The sequence below is a fragment of the Oncorhynchus keta genome, chromosome 34, assembly GCF_023373465.1.
Source record: "Oncorhynchus keta strain PuntledgeMale-10-30-2019 chromosome 34, Oket_V2, whole genome shotgun sequence".
In the NCBI taxonomy this organism is placed as follows: domain Eukaryota; kingdom Metazoa; phylum Chordata; class Actinopteri; order Salmoniformes; family Salmonidae; genus Oncorhynchus; species Oncorhynchus keta.
The window spans coordinates 63607546-63628705 of NC_068454.1; the positions used below are offsets into that span (position 1 = coordinate 63607546).

The following is a 21160-nucleotide window of genomic DNA, read 5'->3' on the forward strand; positions in this document are numbered from 1 at the left end:
TCATTCACATTCTTCTACCTTAAGTTTTGGCACGTTGTATGTAGCCTATAGGTTATATAGCCTAGCCATGAGAAACATTGTATCTTAATTTAATGTTAGGTAGGCTATTTGCTTTATAGTAGCCCTACAGAATCTACTCCAACACAGCCTTACAATCTATTTTTGCAAATATTCGCACTTGTTTAGCTTAATTAAATACTTTTCTGAAACTCGTCTTCCCTTTTGTTGCAACTCTGAATCGATATTAGCCTACTGATAATAAAAAGGTGTGTGTGTGTGGTTCAATTAAGAATGCGATAAGGAATTGAATGAGTCGCATTGAACGACCCGGCTTTGAATCGAAAGTGATTGCATAGAGTACATGACTGGAAGTGCGTCTTGCGTAGTCTACAGTTCAGTCGTTTTACATTCTTTAGCCCGACAAAGAAGTCGGATAACAACGCTATATTTTGACGAGTGGACTTGTTAGCCCCGTTTCGTTTTTATCCTACAGTCTCATCTTGCACAGGTTATGCAATGTCCTGATTCTATCTTTTCACCATGGCGTTCGCTAAACTGGCAAATGTGCCAGACCGGGTATTTGACCGTTTTTAACAGTTGAACACCCGTTGCGCAACGCTTTGGTTGCTGTCACCGGCACGGGGGTATGGTACACACGCGTCGAGTTCCATTAGCCTATATCTGTCCAGTGTAACACACATACCACAACCTGACAACTACATAAACATTGTTTTTAAGTACAGCTGTCGTGGGCAGTATTTGGTGCTATAGCAAAGGCCCTAGGATCATATGTCCTATTGTTTTATGATTCGTTGCCTACCCCCGAAATGTGTCCGATGACGCAGCCACTTTGGAAGGTTGTGTTATCACAACGTGCTGTGCTCATTATTGTGTGTGCAGTAGACTTACGACTTCCTGCACATTGCCGAAAAGAAGAGGCATGTGATTCTGGTTGTGACAGAGCACGTTCCAGGTTGTTTACGGGAATGCACTGTAAACCTCCGAAAACATTTATCTGCAGAAAAGGTCTGCGAGCTTAAATAGTTCTGTCTATTTAGTGGTTGAAAGTTTCATTGACAGTTTCTAGAGTTGAGTCCGTTTTGCCCAGGGTATCAGTCATACACACACATCCGTTTCTCTGTGGAAAACAAGAGAATCTCAGTCATGTTACTTACACTATTGTCATTCTACACCATATAGTTCAGTCTATGAGCTAATGCAAAATTAAGATTTCATAAGTCTAATATTTGGGAAATGTGGATTTATGAGTTATGAAGCAAACATTGTAGTATTTTGATTCCAGGAAGTGAAGTTATTACATCATTTGACATTTGATATAGTCCCAGCCCAGCTCTATTTGGAATCCAATGTCTGCCTGGCCTGAAACTTGTGACAGGATAACTCCTACTCCCCAATGTTTGATGGGCTAACTCTCACTCCCCTCTTTCCTTGTCTCATTGTCAGCAGTGTGTCAATGCCACTGGCCTCTGTTTGCCTCCTTAATGAAAAATACAATGTAATCAGTGGCATGTGCCAAATAGACCATGATTAGCTCTTCCTCTGGGTTAAGGAGGGTGACTGTCTGGTGGTGTTGATCGTAACACACAAGTGTCCACCCGCCGTGTGGACAGTCCCTCCAGATGGCTGAGGGGGGAGAGTGTGTGTGTGTAGCTGCGGTGGATTGGCAAGATTAGGAGGGCTACTGCAATGCCCTAACCCCACCCTGCTCTACGCTGTAGGGGGGCTCAACCTGACACGTGTCCACACACACAGGTCCCTCAGCCCAAATGGGATAATGGTCTAACCTCCATACTTCCCCCTAATGGCTCCATTGAGGGATTAACTCTTTCCAGAACAATACCCAAATCCACTGCACCTCCTCTGCGCACACACACTTTTTGAGGAAAGTTCAAGCGGATACAAGCATTGTTTGGCGTGCACACACACACACACACACACACACACACACACACACACACACACACACACACACACACACACACACACACACACACACACACACACACACACACGCCACATGAAATGGTCAATAACAATCTTCTTGCTATGATCTTGTGAGAGGCATCCTGTAGACTGGAATTAAAACATATTGTGACAAAGGGGAGAAAATCAGTGACACTCCAGATCAACTCTCAAGATAAGATCCACCACTGTTGTGGGGAAAGTTTTGTGAAGTTTGTGTGTGTGTGAGAGAGTTTGAATATCAAGGTGAATAACAGTCATGGCATTTGAATGAGAAATTGACAGTGTAGTCAGTACTTCTCTTCTTGTGACAAGCAGGATCGTTAAGCTGAATCTGCCATGAAGTCAATAAAGTTTGCTGCTTTTTGCCTCTTGTTGCAGAGGGAACCATGAATTTGGAATGGCTGCTAATCTCACCTGTGGGTGAGCCACCCCCACCCATTCCATCCACTCTCATCCTCACCTCCTTTCTCTTCTTTCTTTTCATAATCCCTACGTCCTTCTGATGTGTTGGCACCACAATTCTGCTCAGCTCTGTGTGTGTTACTCTTAGCCCTGATAGGAGCCCTCTGTAAAACTAACAGGAGGTCCCCATGCCCTTATTCGTGTGGCCCTCTTCCCCCCCCCCCTCTCTCCTCCAGGCATGCAGGCCACATGAAATACCCTCCTCGGCCTGCGCATAAACAAAAAGAGCCATTTGACTTCAGAGCAGAGTCACCCCTCCCTACTCCCCCAGCCTCAGGCCTGCCTGCGCCCCCTCCTTCCTTTACAGTTTAAACAGAGAGAGGGATGAGGAGAGGGGAAAGGGATCAGGAGAGCCTAGTGAGTGAGTGAGTGGGGTGGGGTGGGGTGTCGTCTGTGTCTTGGCCCAGATTGTTCCCAGCAAGCCGGTAGGGATGGACCACATGTGCCTTTCAAAGGGGAAAAGACGTTATTTTCGTTCTCGTTTTTTGTTTAGTTGAAATCTTAACTTGTTTTTCTGGAGGGAGTGAGATGTTTTTTTTTTGTTGGTAGGGGTTGGTCGCTACAAAGCATGATCATGTAGACCAGCTGGGGTGCAGATCGTGTGTGTTTGGGGCCGGTGGGTCGTCTGTTGGCAGGAAGGAGTAGGCAGCGTGTGATGTGGTCAACTCTCTGTCACCAGTCGGGGAGATTGAAGACCCGGTTCTGTCTTTCTCTCCCTCCCTGCCCTCCTCCCCTGCCTCATGTTTTATTTTCTTCATTATCATTCTTCATTAGCCCTCGCTCCACTCCGTCCCACTCAAGACTGATGTCAATCGAGGGAGAGTAGGGGATTTCCAGTTGAATTCCAGGACACGGTTGCTTGCTTTGAGTGGTCTTTGCAATGGGGATCTGATACAGACAGAAAAGAGGGATAGATGGAGGAGAGACAGTGTTTTGGGTTGTATTTAACCAGGGTCAGTAAGCCCTGCACCTTTTATGCCTCAGTTTATTACCAGAGGCAGAGAGACCGAGAGGGAGTGTGTTGGTGAGACTGAGCCTTGAGGTCAGTTCAGTGTCGCCCTTTAGAGGGGGTATGTGTGTAAGAAGAACGTCCGTCCGCGGCTCTGTGCTGGGTAAACAGAGGGGCATTGAGTCACCGTCACAGGATGTCCTCCTTCCCCAAGAAGATTCATAAACAACCCCCCCCCCCCACCACCACCCATCTATGTGTGTTTGTTGTGGGGGGGGTTGTTGATATGTAACTGTTACGCAACAAGCACCCATGTTGAGGGAATATGTTTTTGAGACTTTGATTTGGAACTGGCAACCTTTTCTAATTTTATTGAAGTTTATCGAAGACTGCAGGAGAATGTTTGAATTTATGTTAAGGTGTGTGATGGTACTTTTATGTGCCAACTGAAATTTTTGTGTGAAGGAGCGAGAGCTCATGCCTCAGGTGAAAATGCCTGCTATTTCCATAGAGCAGTGTGTGTGTGTGTGTGTGTGTGTGTGTGCCTGCCTGCCACTGCTCCTGAATGAGCTGCAAGCGATCGTGTTCCTCATGGTGGTGGGCGGTCCTTGAGAGGGGGAGTGGAGAGGGAATGAGGGAGGGACCACTGAGTGAATCAACATCTCCCTCACTTGTTGAGGGGCAGTCAGTTAAACAGAAGGCACTCACGAGAACAGACACACACACGCTCACACACAGCACTCGCACTCTGGAGTAGCGCTTGGATTGGAGGGGGAGAGGGTGAACTGCACCTGTCCCACGCACACACAAATAAACACACTCACCCAGGGGAGAGATCATTCGGCCCTATGTGTGGCTGGGACCAAAGCTTCTCGGTGAGTACGCTAGTCAATGGAGAAAGAGACTTGTAGAGAAAAAAAGTTTGATTTTGGAATTTTCACTTTTATTTTAAGGAAAACATTTATTTAATTTCTTAACTTATATTCGTTTTGAGGATTTTTAAAGTTGTGTATTACATTTGTTTTGCTTGTAATAGTTGAACAAGCACTTTTCTAAATTAAACCAGTGACAATGAATATGAAGGTTTATTTTAGGAGTTATTTATGTAAGTCAAAGTGTTCTCCTTGTTTGTCAGGCCACTCCATTATGCAATGAGTTTGTTAAACTTTCAGTATATTGTTGAATATAATATTTAAATGCAATCATTTTGAGTATTGAGATTGTGTTTAAATTATTACCTTATTGCAGTTTGTCCACTTCAGATGAATTATTAAAATTCTAAAATTGTCATTGGTTATAGCTTGCTACATAAAAAAAAAAAAACTATATCAGTAGTGTTTATCGAATATTTTAACAGAGATATGTATGTGAGAGTTGAATAAATCAGTTGCTTTTTTGGCCAGGTTCTCAGTTTCAGTATTCGTTTTGCACAGCTGTCATAGAAAGACTAATTTATTAGCAGGAACAGATTTTGACTAGTGTTTGGTATTATATTTATCTATATATTTAAATCCCTTTCAAATGATATTCATGATATCAATGTACAATAAATAATATCACAATATTAATAAATATTAAATAGTTTGAAATGATCTACTCTACATTGAAACGGAATATCCTATTTGTATTATCATTTCATGTATGTAATTACTTGGGATATTGTTTGTAGTACAAATTTATTTGAAATTATTGTTGGAAAAACATTTTGAGAAAGTGATTGGTTGTTCTGTTACTCTTCCGGAAGTTAATTAATTACACTAGTCTCCTCGGAGCCTGTTTTATTGGCTTGAGTGAATTTAGGGTCATGTTTAATTTGGCCAAGGCTTGGGGAATTTTGTCAAGCTTTTAGTTGTGGTTTAGTTTTGGAGATTGCTGGAGGGTTGAGTAGATCTCTGTTATGGTACGTTTTTCCTGAATTATATGTGAGTGACACCGTATAAGGTTGCATTTCAGTCTATCATCGGCCTTGAAATTTGACAATCTTTGTAGCGTATGATCATTCATTCTACGGACACTGTGTTTTTGTTGTGGGACAAGGATGTGTGTGTGAGATGGTCTTGGGTGGGGAGCGTTTGAAGTTTGTTTGTGTTGCTGTGGCCCCCCAAATGGAAAGGTTTGGCACTCCCTCCCCACTGTCTCACACACACACACATGATTTGCCTGTTCCGCTGCTCTGCCACTCTGCTTCCAATTTTAGCTCCATTCAGACGTAGACAGGACTTCCTTCCCCTGTTTGTGACTATTTTTCCACCCTGGGGGGAGAGGGCTAGGGACAGTGAGAGAGCATAAGGGAGAGGGGGATAAAGAAAGAAACAGGAGGATTAAGAGACTTATGTTGACAGTTTGACAAGGAGGGAGAATGAAGAAGGGTAGGCTAGATAGAAGTAGAGTTGGACAGAGAGGGAGAAGGGTACAGAGGGAATGAAGATAGTGAGGGAGGGTAGAGACCGAGGGGTAGCGTGGCTGGCCCTGACCTTATGCCATCTTACATAGCCCACGGAATGGACTCACAGCTTGGCTGCCATTGGTTAGGCCGTGTCAGCCTATCTGCACAAGTCATTGGTCAATCTGTCTTTCCCCGAGACACTAGCCGTATACGCATACAGTATATAACACATACTCTTGGGTCACAACTCATCTGTAATTAAAAAAAAAGGGATATACTTTTCCCTCTGGACTCAATAAGTGTTATTTTTCAAATTTTTCTGTAACTTATTTGAATAGAGTTGACGGTTTCCTGTGATTGAGTGTTTCCTTCTAAGTAGAGAGTAGAGGGGATTAGACTGTCCTGGGCTGGAGGCTAGTGGGGTCGGTCGACAGTGGCTCTTGTTCCCACAGAGAGAGCACAGACACTGTCTGCTTCGTCAGCCAGTCTCAAAGGAACTCGCCACTCACTGACTCATACTGGATAATAACGCTCCCCTCTCTCTCTTTTTCTCCCCTTCAATTTTTTTCCTTTCTCCTTCTCTCCATCTCGGTCTTTCTTTCTTTTTTTCTCACTCGCTCTCTTATCGCTTTCCCATTCTCTCAGGCTACCTCTCATAGCTCGGCCATGTTGACTACTGAGAGGGCCCACACTGTAGAGCACGACAACGTCAAAATGGACACCGAACCCCATAGGGACACGGAAACCCAGATGGACACGAGATCCAAAATGGCCACCGACACAGACTCGATGGAGGAGGCGGACATGATGAAGTGGACGGAGGTGGAGTTTGAGGAGAAGTGTACCTACATCGTCAAGGATACTCCGCGGGAGGCAGGGACAGAGAGCAAGGGGTTAACGAGAGCAGAGGCCTCACTGCCTCGTAACCTGGCCTTCAAACAACTAGCTGATTCCAAAGAGGTAGGAACACACACACACACACACACACACACACACACACACACACACACACACACACACACACACACACACACACACACACACACACACACACACACACACACACACACACACACACACCATCTGCAAACCCATATGCTCCCCAAACTCACATGACTCAACTGTAGGTAATACATGACAGCAGGAGAAGTCTCAGCCAGGGGGGGATTGTGGTGAGGAGGGTGTCTCATTGTAAAAGATCACACACGGGAGCACGGCGATGACCTGTGTGTGTTGTAGGAGCGGTGTGTAAGCCCAGTGTGGAGGGGAATTCACGCACACTCTCTCGGAGGTGTGATGCAGGTTGCTACAGAGCCTCTGCAGTGAGAAATGAGCTCCCACCCATCCATGAAGAGTCATTAATCATACTTAGCCGTGCTGTTGACGGGAGATTCATCAACACATCCTGATAACCATTTACCCTACCTGTCTCTGTGTCTATCCCTCTGTTCTCACACTAGTCAGTCCTACACTAGACCAGACCCAGCTCTCCCTACCTACATGCCTACCTCTGTCCAGATATCAACCTCTTCACAACCCAAACTGATTCCCAGTCAGTCTAACCGTTGAACCCTGTAGAATAAGTGAGACGAGGGGTCATGAGAGTAGGTGGGGAACGTTTTGTGGTTTTAACCTGATCAAGACCGCATGATTTGGTTGCAATGAATAGATTTTCTTGTCATTGCTCATCTGTTTCTTATCACCCTGTGTGTGTGAGAATGAGTGTTTCCCACCACGTTTGTTTACGACCTGATACGTTATCCATCAATATTTATCACCTTCACAGAAGCGACCACTAAGATTGAGGGAAAATAAGAGAGGAAAATGAGAGGATGTGGACAGAGTATAGCATTACCAGTGATGAAAGGATATTGACTTAGTCATTTAGGGAGCATTGTAAAGTCGGTTAATAAGTTATCCTCAAAACACCCCTAATCTTGAAGTGGTCTGGCCCTGGGATGGCTATGGGAAGGGGGATTTCCCAATCCTTTAGGGAGGGTGTTTGTGTAGGATATGCATGAAGGGGATAAGGGTGTGTGTGTGTGCGTGCAAATGTAGTCTGTGTAGGGGGTTTGGTGAATACATCAGAGTTTATCATGGTTAGGAGATTAGCTGAACGTCTAGGTTTGATAATCCCTCATTTTCAGACGGATGCACTTCCCTTGCTGTTCTTCCTTCCTCCCTCTATTTCAAGTTTTTTTCCCAATTATTTTGAAAGGAACAACAGCGCTTTAATATCAGGTGTGGATCTCTTTCTCCTTTAAGGTGAGTTGTTTTGATGTGGTAGGGTGTGTTGTGAGTGTCGTAAAGGGTGTCAGAGGGAGTGGCCCTGTGGTCAATTAGAAAGGAACAGAGGCGAGAAGGGGGAGATGCTTTGTGGCATAACCTGGGTGAGATGGAGGAAATAGAACTCTTTCCCTCAAGGTGTCTAACTCTTCCTGTTGGCACTGGATAAGGGTTAGGTGTGTGTTTGACTATGTTCACACACTTAAAACACACAGCAAATGTGGCTTGAGGAAAGTGTGACAGTCAAATTTCCAGCCTAGGCCACTGATTTTACTAGTACAGAGTGGTAATTACACACACACACACACACACACACACACACACACACACACACACACACACAGAGAGAGGCAGCCTTGTTTGTTGATTTGATCATGATGATGGGTTCTTCCGGCCGTCTTCATGTGAAGACTGTGACCTCCTGGCAGGATGTGATAACGTAAATCCTCTAACCACCGAACATACACACACTGCAACTAATGGTCTTTATCTCTGTCCTGTAGGTGATTGGAGTGGCCAGCAGAGAGTACATCCCCAAAGGAACACGCTTTGGCCCCCTGGTGGGTCAGAGCTACACTGCAGACAGCGTCCCCAAAGATGCCAACAGGAAGTACTTCTGGAGGGTGAGTGGTTTTCCCTCCTGTCCACTAACACACACACACAAAGAGAGCAAGCGCTTCACTTTCAGTAAAAGACAGCCACAGAGGAAGAAAAACAACCATAGGTCATTTCCTGTTCCACTGACTGACTTCGTGTGACGTCACGGCCAGGGTCTCTGCGTTCTTCAGAAGTTTGTGTGTGTGGAGACGGAAGGGGTTTTCTCTCTAATCATTCTGAGACTAAGGCTCTCCACTCTGTGTGTGTGTGTGGTGCATACTTGTCGCTGTAACACACACCCTCATCTCCTATTTCATCATGATAAATCTGCTGGGTAAAGCCTGTTATTCAGTGGTGGTTGTCTGATCAGTAAGTGTGGCAGCTAGTACAGTAAGAACTGTAGTGGAACAATGGAGGAGTAATATGACAATTTTACACTGTACACAGGAACAGGGCTACGGTGTCATCGTTCCGGGAAGTGATAATGTAGCACTCATACACACACAGGCACTCACCGAGATTCAACAACATCCCAAAGCTATGTGTTCCATTCATGTACCTCGCTCAGGCAAGACACAACAGAGTTATAGACCTCTCTCTCTCTCTCGTTGATGTCCACAATCAGATAGAGAGAGTGGTCTGCGTGGAGAGAGGGGGAAGATTCAGAATGAGTGTCAGTGCCATTGTAGGCGTGACGTATTCTCTGACTCAACTCTTTTTGATGTGTATAAGAGAGGCTCCTACTCTGTCGGTCTCGCAATCCCTCAGTCTGTATAACTGGCTATAAGGTCTGGAGTGGAGCGGGAGAGAGATTTAACGAGTCTACACTTTAATGATATTACACTCACGCTGCTGATATGATTCGTCAACATATTTAGCCGTTACTCAGCACTGTTTTTCTGGAGCGTTCTAAACTTGCCATTGAGACTTCCTTGCCCGTTAACCTTTGACCATTTCCCAACTCTCCGTCTCGTCAGATCTACTCGCAGGGCGACTTCCACCACTTTGTGGACGGCCTGGACGAGGAGCGGTCTAACTGGATGCGCTACGTCAACCCGGCCCACTCGGCGGGGGAGCAAAACCTGGTGGCGTGCCAGAATGGCACGAACATCTACTTCTACACGGTGAGGGCCATCCCCCCTGGCACCGAGCTGCTGGTGTGGTACTGCCCAGAGTTCGCTCACCGCCTCCACTACCCGCCTTCTGGAGAGCTCATGATGCAGAAACTCAGTAAGTCCTATCATATGAAACCTTATTACATAGATGCTATACAACGATAATCATATACTGTATGCAATGATTTATTACATAGTAATAACGCTGTATCCTTGGAAGTATAGTGTACAATTGGTATTATGTTTAACTTTCTATGGTCTTGTGTGTGTGATTTTTATTTAGCACCTACCTACTCAGTGTTGGTGTGTGTCGTGAGAGTATATTTGTGAGAGCCTGACAGTATTTTTGAGGGGAGCCACATCTCCTTCCTCTCTGAACATCTGCCTGGCATTAACACACACAGCCCCTCAACCTTTCATCTCTGTCAGCGCCACCATTGCATGTGTGTGACCACTAGTCATAAAGTGAATAGTCTAAATGCAAATATGAATATGTGTGAGGAAGCAAAAAAGAGTGAGAGAGCACCAGACAGAGTTAGAAGCGGAGGGAGGGAGGGAGGTAGGGATGGGAGGAAGGAGCCAGCATTCTGCCTCCAGGTGTGGTAGGTAGTGACTCCAGTTCCCCGGGAGATGCACATCTCCTGGGGCAGAGACACAGGGGCCTGGGCCCCCTCATGGTACTGGCCCCTCTGGCTCCTACTTTTTCTCTATGGCCCCTGTAATTAAACCACCCCACTACCACAGGGGCCTCTGTTGACCTGGGAATGACATCATACTTACCTTTCTCTTCGCTCTGTCCATCTCTCTCCCTGTGTCTTTCTCCATTAACCCAGTCATAGTAGAACCAGACGTGTGTTTGGTTGGTTGTGTGAGTCAGCAGAACTGGCTGGTCTGAATTGACTGAACTGGAGCTCTTCTCCCACTCGCTCTCCTCTTGGTGTGACAGCTGTTGTTTTTCTCCATATTTGTGTGTGTGTGTGTTACATGCTAACACAATCAGCCTTCCTTAAAACGACAATATGCTTTGCACAGACATATGGCACCTGTTTAGCATTTCCTGTTCTAAATGTGTATGCGTTCAAACGCATACTATCCTACGCACGCCCTCTCCCTTGCATGCAAGGACACACATAACCGGAGAGGCATTTCATTCCAACACACTCACTCTTTTAATCTCAAAAGTGTGTGCGTGCGTGTGTGATGTGCTGACGGCTCCTTGGCCCTTCTCCTTAATTTATTTGGCACTTTAAAAGTGGAGAGACGGAGGGAAGAGAGGAGAGGAAGAAAAGCGTCCCCTCCATTGACTACTTGAACTTCCTGGCGGCGGGGCCGTGCTGACAGATTGATATCTCCAAGATGGCCACCCTGTTTGTTTTCTGAAAGAAAGGAGGGCTGGGAGTGGTGTTATCTGAGGGGGAGGACAGGGAAGAGGAGAGGGGGGAGGCACTGATAACCTCTGTGTTTACACACTGCCGTTGTAGTGGTGTGGGGGTCACTGTGTGTGTGTTGAAAGTCTGTCGAGTAATTAAGTGCTGGAAAGCTTAATGTATATACACGTTATTGGACACACACACACAGATTTGTGACCCTCTAGTAAAAGTTCAATGGGTAGTAAATGGATGGGATTATTGATGTCCACTCTAAATCCCGATTGATGGAGGTTTAACAGGTGAGGATGTGTTAACCGACATGCAGAGGCTTTTAGCGTGTGTGTGTAGCCTGGAAGCGCTTGCAGTAATCCCATCTTTCATCATGTGGAGGTGACAGTAGGTGCAAGGGAGGAGGAAGCTCTCCCAGTTAACCTTTGACCTGGAAACAATAGCAAACTAGAAGGAATCCTGGGTGGTTGTTTTTACTTCTACCTAAAGGACTGATAAAAGTCCAAAGGTGTAGGATAGGAAGTGTGTTTTTGTGTTAATGGAATGTGATTGAAGGGTCCTTCTTTGGGTCGTGAGTGTGCATGCTGGAGATGATGAGCAAACCTATCAGACAAAGGCCTCTGTCAGGAAGTGTCAAGAGTGTGTGTGTGTGATTGAGAGAGTCAGGTGGAGAGGGCAGGTTGAGGCCAAACTTGAGAGGAAACTTTCAATCAGCCCTGCCCCCATTTGGATTTTATCTTGATTTTTATCTGCCCCCAGACCACCACCACCTCACACACACACACACACACACACACACACCCTGCCCAGAGGCAGCTGTCACTCCTCACTTCCTGTCTTTTAGCCCTCCATGATCGTTCGTCAAATCTGTCACGCTAATTGAACCACTGTTACAGTGTTCCTAACCCCCCTCCCCACCTCTACAGCTGAAAGACCATTATTTCTCCTAAGGTAAAGACATGTCTAGATAAGTTTTTCCTGTGCGCAATTCTCCTGACACCAAGTCAAAGGGAAACGTGGTCTTCAGTCAGAGGGAGAACAGTGCGTCTGACCTCTCTCTCTCCCTCCCTCTACAGAGCAGTCTCTGCTGGAAGCCAAGCAGCAGGCCAGTGAGGAGCATGTTAGCAGCAGCAGCGCCCCAGTCAAGATAGAACACAGTGTCTCCTCCATCCTCGGGGCCTCACCACCTCTAGCAAGAGGGAGCCCAGCCGGCCACTGGCCACGCGACCCCGCTGTGCTGACAGCCCCGATCGGCCCCTGTACCCCCGTGCCCTCTACCCCCCATTCCGCCCCCACCCTCAGGAAGAGTTCCTGAGCCTTAAGACCAGCCCGGTACAGTTTTGTTACACAGCAATCAGATCACCAGGCAACCAGTCGTCGGCGACCCCGAGTCCGTCGGCGCGGAGCAGTCCGGAGAGTAGCCCCGATGGTAGCCCCGCAGCTCCCCAACCCACACCCCAATCCTCCTCTTTTTACCCCCGAGGTTTGGGTCCCTTCCCAGGCTACTCTCCACCAGCCGCCCCCCTTTCCTCGCCCTTCTACCCCCCCGGCCCCCACTACTCCCGCTACATGCTACCCCACCACTACCCACTACCTGGGGGTGGGGTGCCTGCTGTCGGGGGCATGTTTCCAAGAATGTACCCTCTCTTCAGCAGCCTGCTGCCCCCAAACATGCCCCTGCTGCCTGGGGAGGCGGGGAGCAGGTTCTTACTACCTAACTCCTCCCACCCCTCATTCTCCACCCACCGGGACTTCCTCCTCTCCGCCACCACCAGTGCCTTCTCAGCCGCCACCACCATCGGGGACAAAGCCGGCCCCCACTACCCCCATCACCCCTACTCTGGCCATGATCATCCTCACCCACACGGGCACCCCCACGCCCCCACCAGCGGCTCACCTACAGCGGGCACGGCGGCCCCTAGCGAGCACGTGCCCACCAAGCCTACCTCAGCCCAACTGGGCAGCGCCAGCGGCCGGCAGGAGGAGGCCATGAACCTGAGCAAGATGAAGCGTGGTGGTGGCTCTACAGGCTACAAGACCCTGCCTTACCCACTCAAGAAGCAGAACGGCAAGATCAAGTACGAGTGTAACGTCTGCAGCAAGACCTTCGGCCAGCTCTCTAACCTCAAGGTGAGACTGGAGACATTCTGTTCACTCCCTTCATTCCATGCATCCAGACTACTTTGTGTTCCCTTGCATTGAACCCAACTGACGTAACATTGTCCCTGCTGTGTGTAGGTGCACTTGCGTGTCCACAGCGGTGAGCGGCCCTTCAAGTGTTCGACCTGCAGTAAGGGCTTCACCCAGCTGGCCCACCTGCAGAAACACTTCCTGGTGCACACTGGAGAGAAGCCCCATGAGTGCTCGGTAAAGACCACCACCATATGCTAGTTGCTAAGTCTGTTAAGCTAGCTAGCTGCTGCATTTACATAAGCAATGCTGAATTTCCTCCTCTAACCCTTCACTTGTCCTCTTTCCCCCCAGGTGTGCCATAAGCGCTTCAGCAGCACCAGCAACCTAAAGACCCACCTGCGCCTCCACTCGGGTGAGAAGCCCTACTCGTGCAAGCTCTGCCCTGCCAAGTTCACCCAGTTTGTCCACCTCAAGCTGCACAAGCGCCTTCACTCCCGCGAGCGGCCACACAAGTGCCCCCATTGCCACCGCCACTACATTCACCTGTGCAGCCTGCGGCTACACCTGAAGGGCTACTGTCTGGCTGCCGTCACCTCCTCAGGTGGCCCCACCCCCAGCCCCTCCACCCAGGAAGAGCTCCAGCGCATCAATGAGGAGATTGAGCGCTTCGACATGAGCGACCACGCTGAGAGGCTGGACCAGCTCCAGGGAGGGGTTGAGGTCGAGGCTGTCCTGGAGAAGCAGGTCCTGGGGATGCTGTGGAGGGAGATGGACCTCAAGACCTCCGGCTACCACCACAACAAGGGCGGCGCCAGTGAGCTCCAGTCTACAGGTTACGGCCTGTACAATTCAGTCAATGAGACGTCGGTTATCAAACTGCGCCAAAGCAGTCCACTTCTTCCTTCCAACATCACGATCAAGCAGGAGTCCGAGGAACAGGCTTGAGCTCACCGTTTGAAGGACGTTGAGTCAGACTGTGGCTCTGAGAACTTGGTTAGCAGGAGCAACGAGTGTAAATATATTTTGATGGTTGTAGCGACTGGGGTTTTCAAACTTTCAGGGACTTATGTACTCAGGGCTCCAAGAGACACTGTCCCCAGATTACTTAACTGTTCCACTGTGTCCTACACTTAAGACAGGACAATCATCCACCCAGATCATTGTTATTATTACTGTTTTCAATGTTATTTTTGTTGAATTTATTATATAACCTCCTTAATTTATTATGCAATTATTCTGTCTTCGAAAAGCAATATGTGGAAGTGATGTTTACAATGACCAGGTAATTCATTGTAATTTACTGTTTGTTTTTCTGATTTTGATTTCACTCTGGGGCCATTTCTTTGTATATACTTTCTCTCTCTGCCTGTATCCATCCTGTGTGACCTGTTGAGAAGCAGGGGTGCCTACTTTTATTTTTAAAAATGTATTTAAACAATATAGCAGGTTAAAAAGGGTCAAAGGTCCCAACTTTGTTTTGCCAAAGGTGAACACAAACTTTTGATTAGAAAGAAAAGGCATTGCTTGACCTTCTGACCCTTCCAGCAAGCTTCTCTATGTCCACACTCCTCCCGAGTTCTACAAAAAAAGGGCATTTTTTGTTTTATGTATTTTCAACAACGGTTACCTCAGTGTGTGTATGATTGTATGCCTGTGAGTGTGAGTATGTGTGTCTGTACGTTCAGAGGGAAGCTGAAGGAGAGTGTGTTTTCTATTTACTGCTTTTGCTACTTGAAGAAGAAACCACAATCAACTGGAGTGCAGCTCCACATGATCCAAAGAGCAGGAAAGTCTGCTCAATATGTAGCATATAAAGACTGCGAGTCCAGGAATCCCCCCCCCCAACAGTCCAAGGGAACTTCAATACACTGTTAATAGCAAAAGGAGACACTGTAAAGTTTACTTGGCTTTAGTTTCAAACACACCAAAAAGAGACTTAAATTATTGAAAAGAAGACCAAGAGAATACTGTTTGTCTGTGATGAAGTGTTATCTCTTTAGCTGTGGTTTTGTTTGAGAAAAATGTATCCTCCTTCTCATTTTTAAATGGCACAGACCAAAGCACCTTGGCCTTCTTATGCACTGGCCCCTCCCCCAAGCTGGTGCTTGCTCCTCCCACTATTCAATATGATTTGACTGCTATAATGGCTTTAAGACGACATATGGTTTGTCTCCATAGCAACTGTGAGCCCAGGCCGGTGACCTGGAAGCAGTTGCACATCAGCCCCCATTCCCTCGCTTTTTTCTCTCTCCCTCCAACCCTGAAGTATGACCAAAGCATCCCCTTTCATCTTTAGCCCTAGAGGAGAAAAAAATACTGTCTCTGTTTACATACTCGTTTACATTGTTATTTATGTGCAAAATGTAAATTTCTGATAAATGTCCACAGTTCTAATCTGACTATTTTGTGTGACTATTTTGTTTTTATCTGCCTCCTGTTTGGGTTATTGTGCTTTAGGAGAAGCAGCTAGTAGACATTAGGGTTTCAGTATTCTATGGTTTCCGGTAGATCATGTTGCTTCCACCTCATGTAGCCCCAGATCAGTGATCATGGAGGAAAGGACAGAAGGAGAGGTAGCTAGTTAAAACTAATGAGACACCACTTTGCCTCAACAATATGAGGCATCATCAAAGTGGTAAGCATGCCTTTTGGTTTAGATCAAGACACTGGAAGAAGTTCCAAGGGATGGAATGAATGGAGAATAGTGTATTTAGAAGAGGCACAAACATTTCATGTGACATCAACACAAGATTTCTATGAATGTTCTAGTCATGTATGCATGGTCGGTATGTAGTAAAGAAGAATGGAGGTTTGTCATTTTTGCGGGCCGTGCAAAGCTAAAAGACAGGAAAAGGAAATAGGAGTACATTTGGAACACATCCCCTTGCCCCACGGCAATAGTAACTGTGGTCGGTATTTTATCCTCAGTTTGCCTGCACTATTTCCTAGCAGACCCTCATTGAAAAAGTGAATAATTCAGTACAGACTGCAGGCTCTGCACAATCAAACCCAGTGTAGTGTATATACAGCAGCATAACACGACCATGAGGAAAACAGGTAAGTAAAACAGCAGAATGGTTTTGGGCAGTGTAAAAAAAAAACTAGACATCCCCTTACTCTGGTTTCAGAGTAAGGCACAAGCCGGTAACTGCCAAAATAAAGGAAACACCAACAACGTGCTTAAAGGGGTTGAGTGGACCTAAACTAGAACAGATCCACTAGAACCCTCATTCGCTCATTGTTTCCTTTATTTTGGCAGTTGCCGGTACGTAGGCCTACACAAGGCACAATCATGAACAAGCTCTATTATAATGTAAAAGTTAAGCTAGCTAGCACAGCTGATGAGCTATTCATGTTTCTGACCTAGCATTTATTTGGTTTATTTCAAGACTAGCTGGAATGTAGCCAGTACCATTTGACAATAAACTTGCTCCCGTTTGTGAATCTTCTGCATTAGCAAACAAGAACTGTCGTCTGGGTTTGTAGCGTAGCCTACGTGCTCTTTGTCAAACCAAAAACATCCTGTTCTCTCACCTTCTGACTCAACGGTTTTCGCTTTAACGTAGCATGGGCTATTTGGTCTCTCTCCAACATCCTATTATTACTATCAGGGAAACTGAACAATCAGATGTTGACACAGCAAGTTCCACTGCCCCAGCTACCATTAGCTACCATTAGCTAGCATGACTTAGGGATGGTACTTTTTTTGACTGACTGAGTGGGCGAAAACATACTTACCGGGCTTCCCTACACCTAACTGGGGACCGCACCTCAATTGGTTGGTAGTGTGAGTAACACGTTTATGGTGTTGTCAAACATTGTGAAATTAAATACTTTTTGGTAGAATCACACTTGAGACACGCACACATTGATGCTATTCATGTTACTAAACGAACATTGGGTGTAATCTCTTAAACTCAGTTGGCAACAAGTTGCCTCATAAAACAGTATGGCTCTGGACCTTACAACTCTCTCCCTCTCTTTCACTCTCACAGACACACACACACACTCTGGCTGTGTGACAGAGGAGTAAATATAGCTAAGCGATAGTTTACATGCAAATACACACAAAAGGGTCAGTTGTATTTAGTGTCTCCATCTACAAGTTAATGTTCTCGCCACAAGACTCCTTGGTTATGTGCACTTAGTTTCTATCAATGAAACCGTAGACGAAACAGACGACCAGGCACACACGCACGCACACAATGAAATACCGACTTGTGAGTTTCGTTCCAGCATGACGCCATCGATGAGGATGTTTCCGAAAAACAAAACCTAGATTTGCCGTAAATATACTGTAACAAGGACTGCATTACGCAAGCAGAAGGGGGGTCATCAAACTCAATGGGATGTGATTCAAAAGTGATACATCTCTCTCCGCCTCATAGAACTTCCCGAACCTGCCCCCTTTAGCCCATCATGACAGGAAGTCGACCCCGTTTTAGGATGAAAACAGAAACCAGATGAGGACCAGAAGAGGCGAGCCGTAGTTACAGATAAGGACCAGAACACATGGTGACCGGGTCATATGGACCGCAGAGAAGGGAGAAATTATGAGAAGTACAGTACAGTTGGTCACTTGAACACATGGACAGACCACTGTGCAACTAGCATCTGGGAAACAAGAGGAACTGTGGTTGAATACAAAGGAGCAGCAAATGAAGCTCCTCTGTCCCAATGAAGCTAGAGGCTGAACAAAGATGGCTGCAGCGATGTAGTGCTGAGTCACTGCCATCGAGGTGGCATGTGTCTAATCTGCATATGTGTGCAAGCATGTGTGTGTGTGTCTATGCGAGGTGCAGATTTCTCACAGATGTATTTATTTATTTAACCTTTATTTAACTAGGCAAGTCAGTTAAGAACAAATTGTTATTTACAATGACGGCCAAACCATCCCCTAACCCGGATGACACTGGGCCAATTGTGCTCCACCCCAGGCTTGAATAGATTTGCTGAGACACCCCAAAAAACGAATTTATATGAATTAACGTCTTTACATAACCATGAGAACGGACCTGAATATGGATTAGGCCTATAATTTTGGTATGGCCACTTTTTTATAAAATTGTAGTTTAAGTAGGTCTAACGTGATGATATAAAAACATAAAGTGCATATTTTTCTCTAATGACCATGTAATAAAAACATTGCAACTCACCATGTCGCTGAATTAGTGGGAACCCTGAGCTTGATCTCAGCAACAAGACGGTCCCATCAAGGGGTGATGATGGGAGACAGTGACATCCGGGTGTTCCTTATGTCCAGTCTTTTTTCTGAAAGAGGAACCTGCAGCGGCTCTCGGAACTCAAACACTCTGGCAAGCGATCTCCCCCTGGATAGCCTCGTTAGATAGCCTATCTCCACATACTACGCACAGGGGGCTTGGAGCATGCGAGCCACCTGTTGCAATAAAGCCATATTTTAGGTAGGAATCATATTTTCTATTGAATTAGGCTTTTTTTTTTTTTTTTGAGTCTCGGGCTCAGCTGTCTCTGCATTATCAACATCGTCGTTGGGCCTTTTGCCTCCCTTACCCCTTCCGGAGAAGCGCTCCAGCGCCATTTGTTTGTTTATATTTATGTCAGCTAACGTAGCTAGCTAGTACAAAGTTGGCGGGCAACACAGCTCACGCAGACCGTGCGCGCATTTCTCAAGTTCAAAATCTGTAAACTGTTGTGGGCGTGACAGAGATATTAGTGGTGAGAAAATGACCAAAAGACTGCACCAAGTTCAATGTAATTACTGCTCAAATAGCCTATAATTGTATATAATTCTTATTTTATTTGATCAATAAAAAACAAACATATATATATATTTATCCTTTCTGTGTCCTTTCTGGACCGGCCTGGTGGTTGGGGACAGCTGCCTTACGGGACTAGTGGTCCACAGATTTGTCATCGGCCCTATCCAGATGACACAGATGGAGTAAGGATGGGAAGGGGAGTGAGTTGTTCAGGCATTATAGCAATTAGTGTTCAGCTGTGTGAATTTACGAGCCACATGTGAAGACCTCCGATTAAGAATTATGATTACCTTCCCTCGCTTCCTGCCACCAAACACCGCTCTTTTTGCCTCCCTCCCTCGATCCTGGCTCAGACACTGTACGTGACACGCACACATAAACTCTCTCCATACCACATCATATGCACATATGCAAACAATATCCTCGCTACTTCAATGAGAGAGGTTATGTATTATGTGTGACTGTAATTGTGTGTGAAGGGGGCTTATAGCTGGTGCTATATATCAATGTGGATTAGTGTAGTGTGAGTATGTATGGGTTTTGTGAGCAGGCCCTAAATTAACACATGCCACCTGCCAAATGCAGGTAGATTTTGGCATTGGTGGGTAAAGATGTCCAGTTCACCAGCCACGTTGGAGGGTGGTGGTCAGGGCTCCACAGTGTGAGCATTTCACTCGCATTTAGGAATATAAATAGTAAAGTATGATCACATGTATAGCTAAATAAATGCTGCAGTAGCTGTTTTCAAAAGTATTTCAGCTGTTTTGTTTCATAGCTGGTAAATTAAATGCACAGTCAAAGAACTGCGAATCCTACAGACCAGGGTTTCCCAACGTTTTTTTTGCCCTAGTACTACACAGCGGATTCAAATAATCAAAGTTTGATGATGAGTTGGCTATTTTAATCAGCTGTGTAGTGCTAGGGCAAAAACCAAAACGTGCCCCCAAGACCGACTTCGAGAAATCCTGCAAGTATAGCCTATCCCTCCTCACGCTGCTACACTACCTGGCTGAGTGCACGTGAAGAGCTGAGTGAAAGAAGCGTTGTGCACAGGCATAAAATTTGATCTAATTTACTTGAAACACACGTCTTCTGAAATTATACTTTGTCCTTATGTTTCTTGGCTATTTACATGGTTTGGTTATTTTTCAATGTTTGCGTTTCAACTGCTAGGGAAGAGAAGACAACGCGGCTATTAGTCAGATCCTGTCTTACAGGCACATGACTCCCTCGTCACGTTACCACGGTAATCTCCCACCTCTTTTTTGTTGGTCAAAATAACGTTTTAATGAAAATATGTAATTCATTGTTATTTTAATATGTTGGTAACAGTTTTGTAAAAGCAATTAGGCAAGCGAGGCAGTGCTGTATCATGTTCGGCCCGGCGCGATAGCAAAGGACCAGTCAACCCATCTACCTGTGACTGTATCTATGATACAGATCCGCCTCTTCTTCCCAACCGCTTAAATATCCAGCCCATTTTCGAACAGTGTAATAGGCACAGTCAAAAAACGGAAGTGATGTATTTTAAATTTTTTATTAACAAATATCAACAAACAATATTCATTCATGTACAGGTTTTAATTTCCCATTTTCATTGTAGTTAAAGTAGTGCCATACAGTTTGAATGTATTTATAGAGTGAAAAAAAAAAGATTTTGAATTAGACCATTTGCATTTGTGACCTCCCAATCTTAAAAGGGTAGATGAACATTGTCTCATCTGTGATACTTTGGTTAAGACTCAGGACACACCAAAAAAAAATGAAATTAAACAATATACCACATTAATTTTCACTAGTAATACATTTGTTTTGGATACATTACTAAGCATTCTCATCCGTTTTCTTGGTGTAACAATTTGCAAAAACATTTTTATTTTGGCTGATAAAAAAATCAGTGGCTGGTGGATTCTTTTAATCTACGTAACACAGTGGCTGGTGGACCAAAAAGTTCATTTTAGGCCCTGTTTGTGAGTGCGTTTTACAAAACTTTTCATGTACTAAGATGGGTCATAGAAAAAGTCCCAATGGACTGTGGCTCAAGGGCATACTCAAGTAGCAAGAACATAAATATTTACATCATTGCATTTTGTTTATTTAAGGAACTTTTTCAGGTTCCGAATTGG

The 21160-nt window shown here is 45.6% G+C and overlaps 1 protein-coding gene across 1 annotated transcript; it reads left to right on the forward strand.

Moving 5' to 3' along the window:
• Nucleotides 1-4094: 4094 nt before the first annotated feature.
• LOC118367520 (PR domain zinc finger protein 1) lies at nt 4095-15692 on the forward strand. The gene is given in 8 exon segments (XM_052494401.1): nt 4095-4272; nt 6429-6743; nt 8573-8692; nt 9644-9896; nt 12237-12338; nt 12341-13290; nt 13399-13527; nt 13645-15692. Coding segments are annotated over 8 exon segments (2490 nt in total). The 5' UTR covers nt 4095-4245; the 3' UTR covers nt 14239-15692.
• Nucleotides 15693-21160: the final 5468 nt, after the last annotated feature.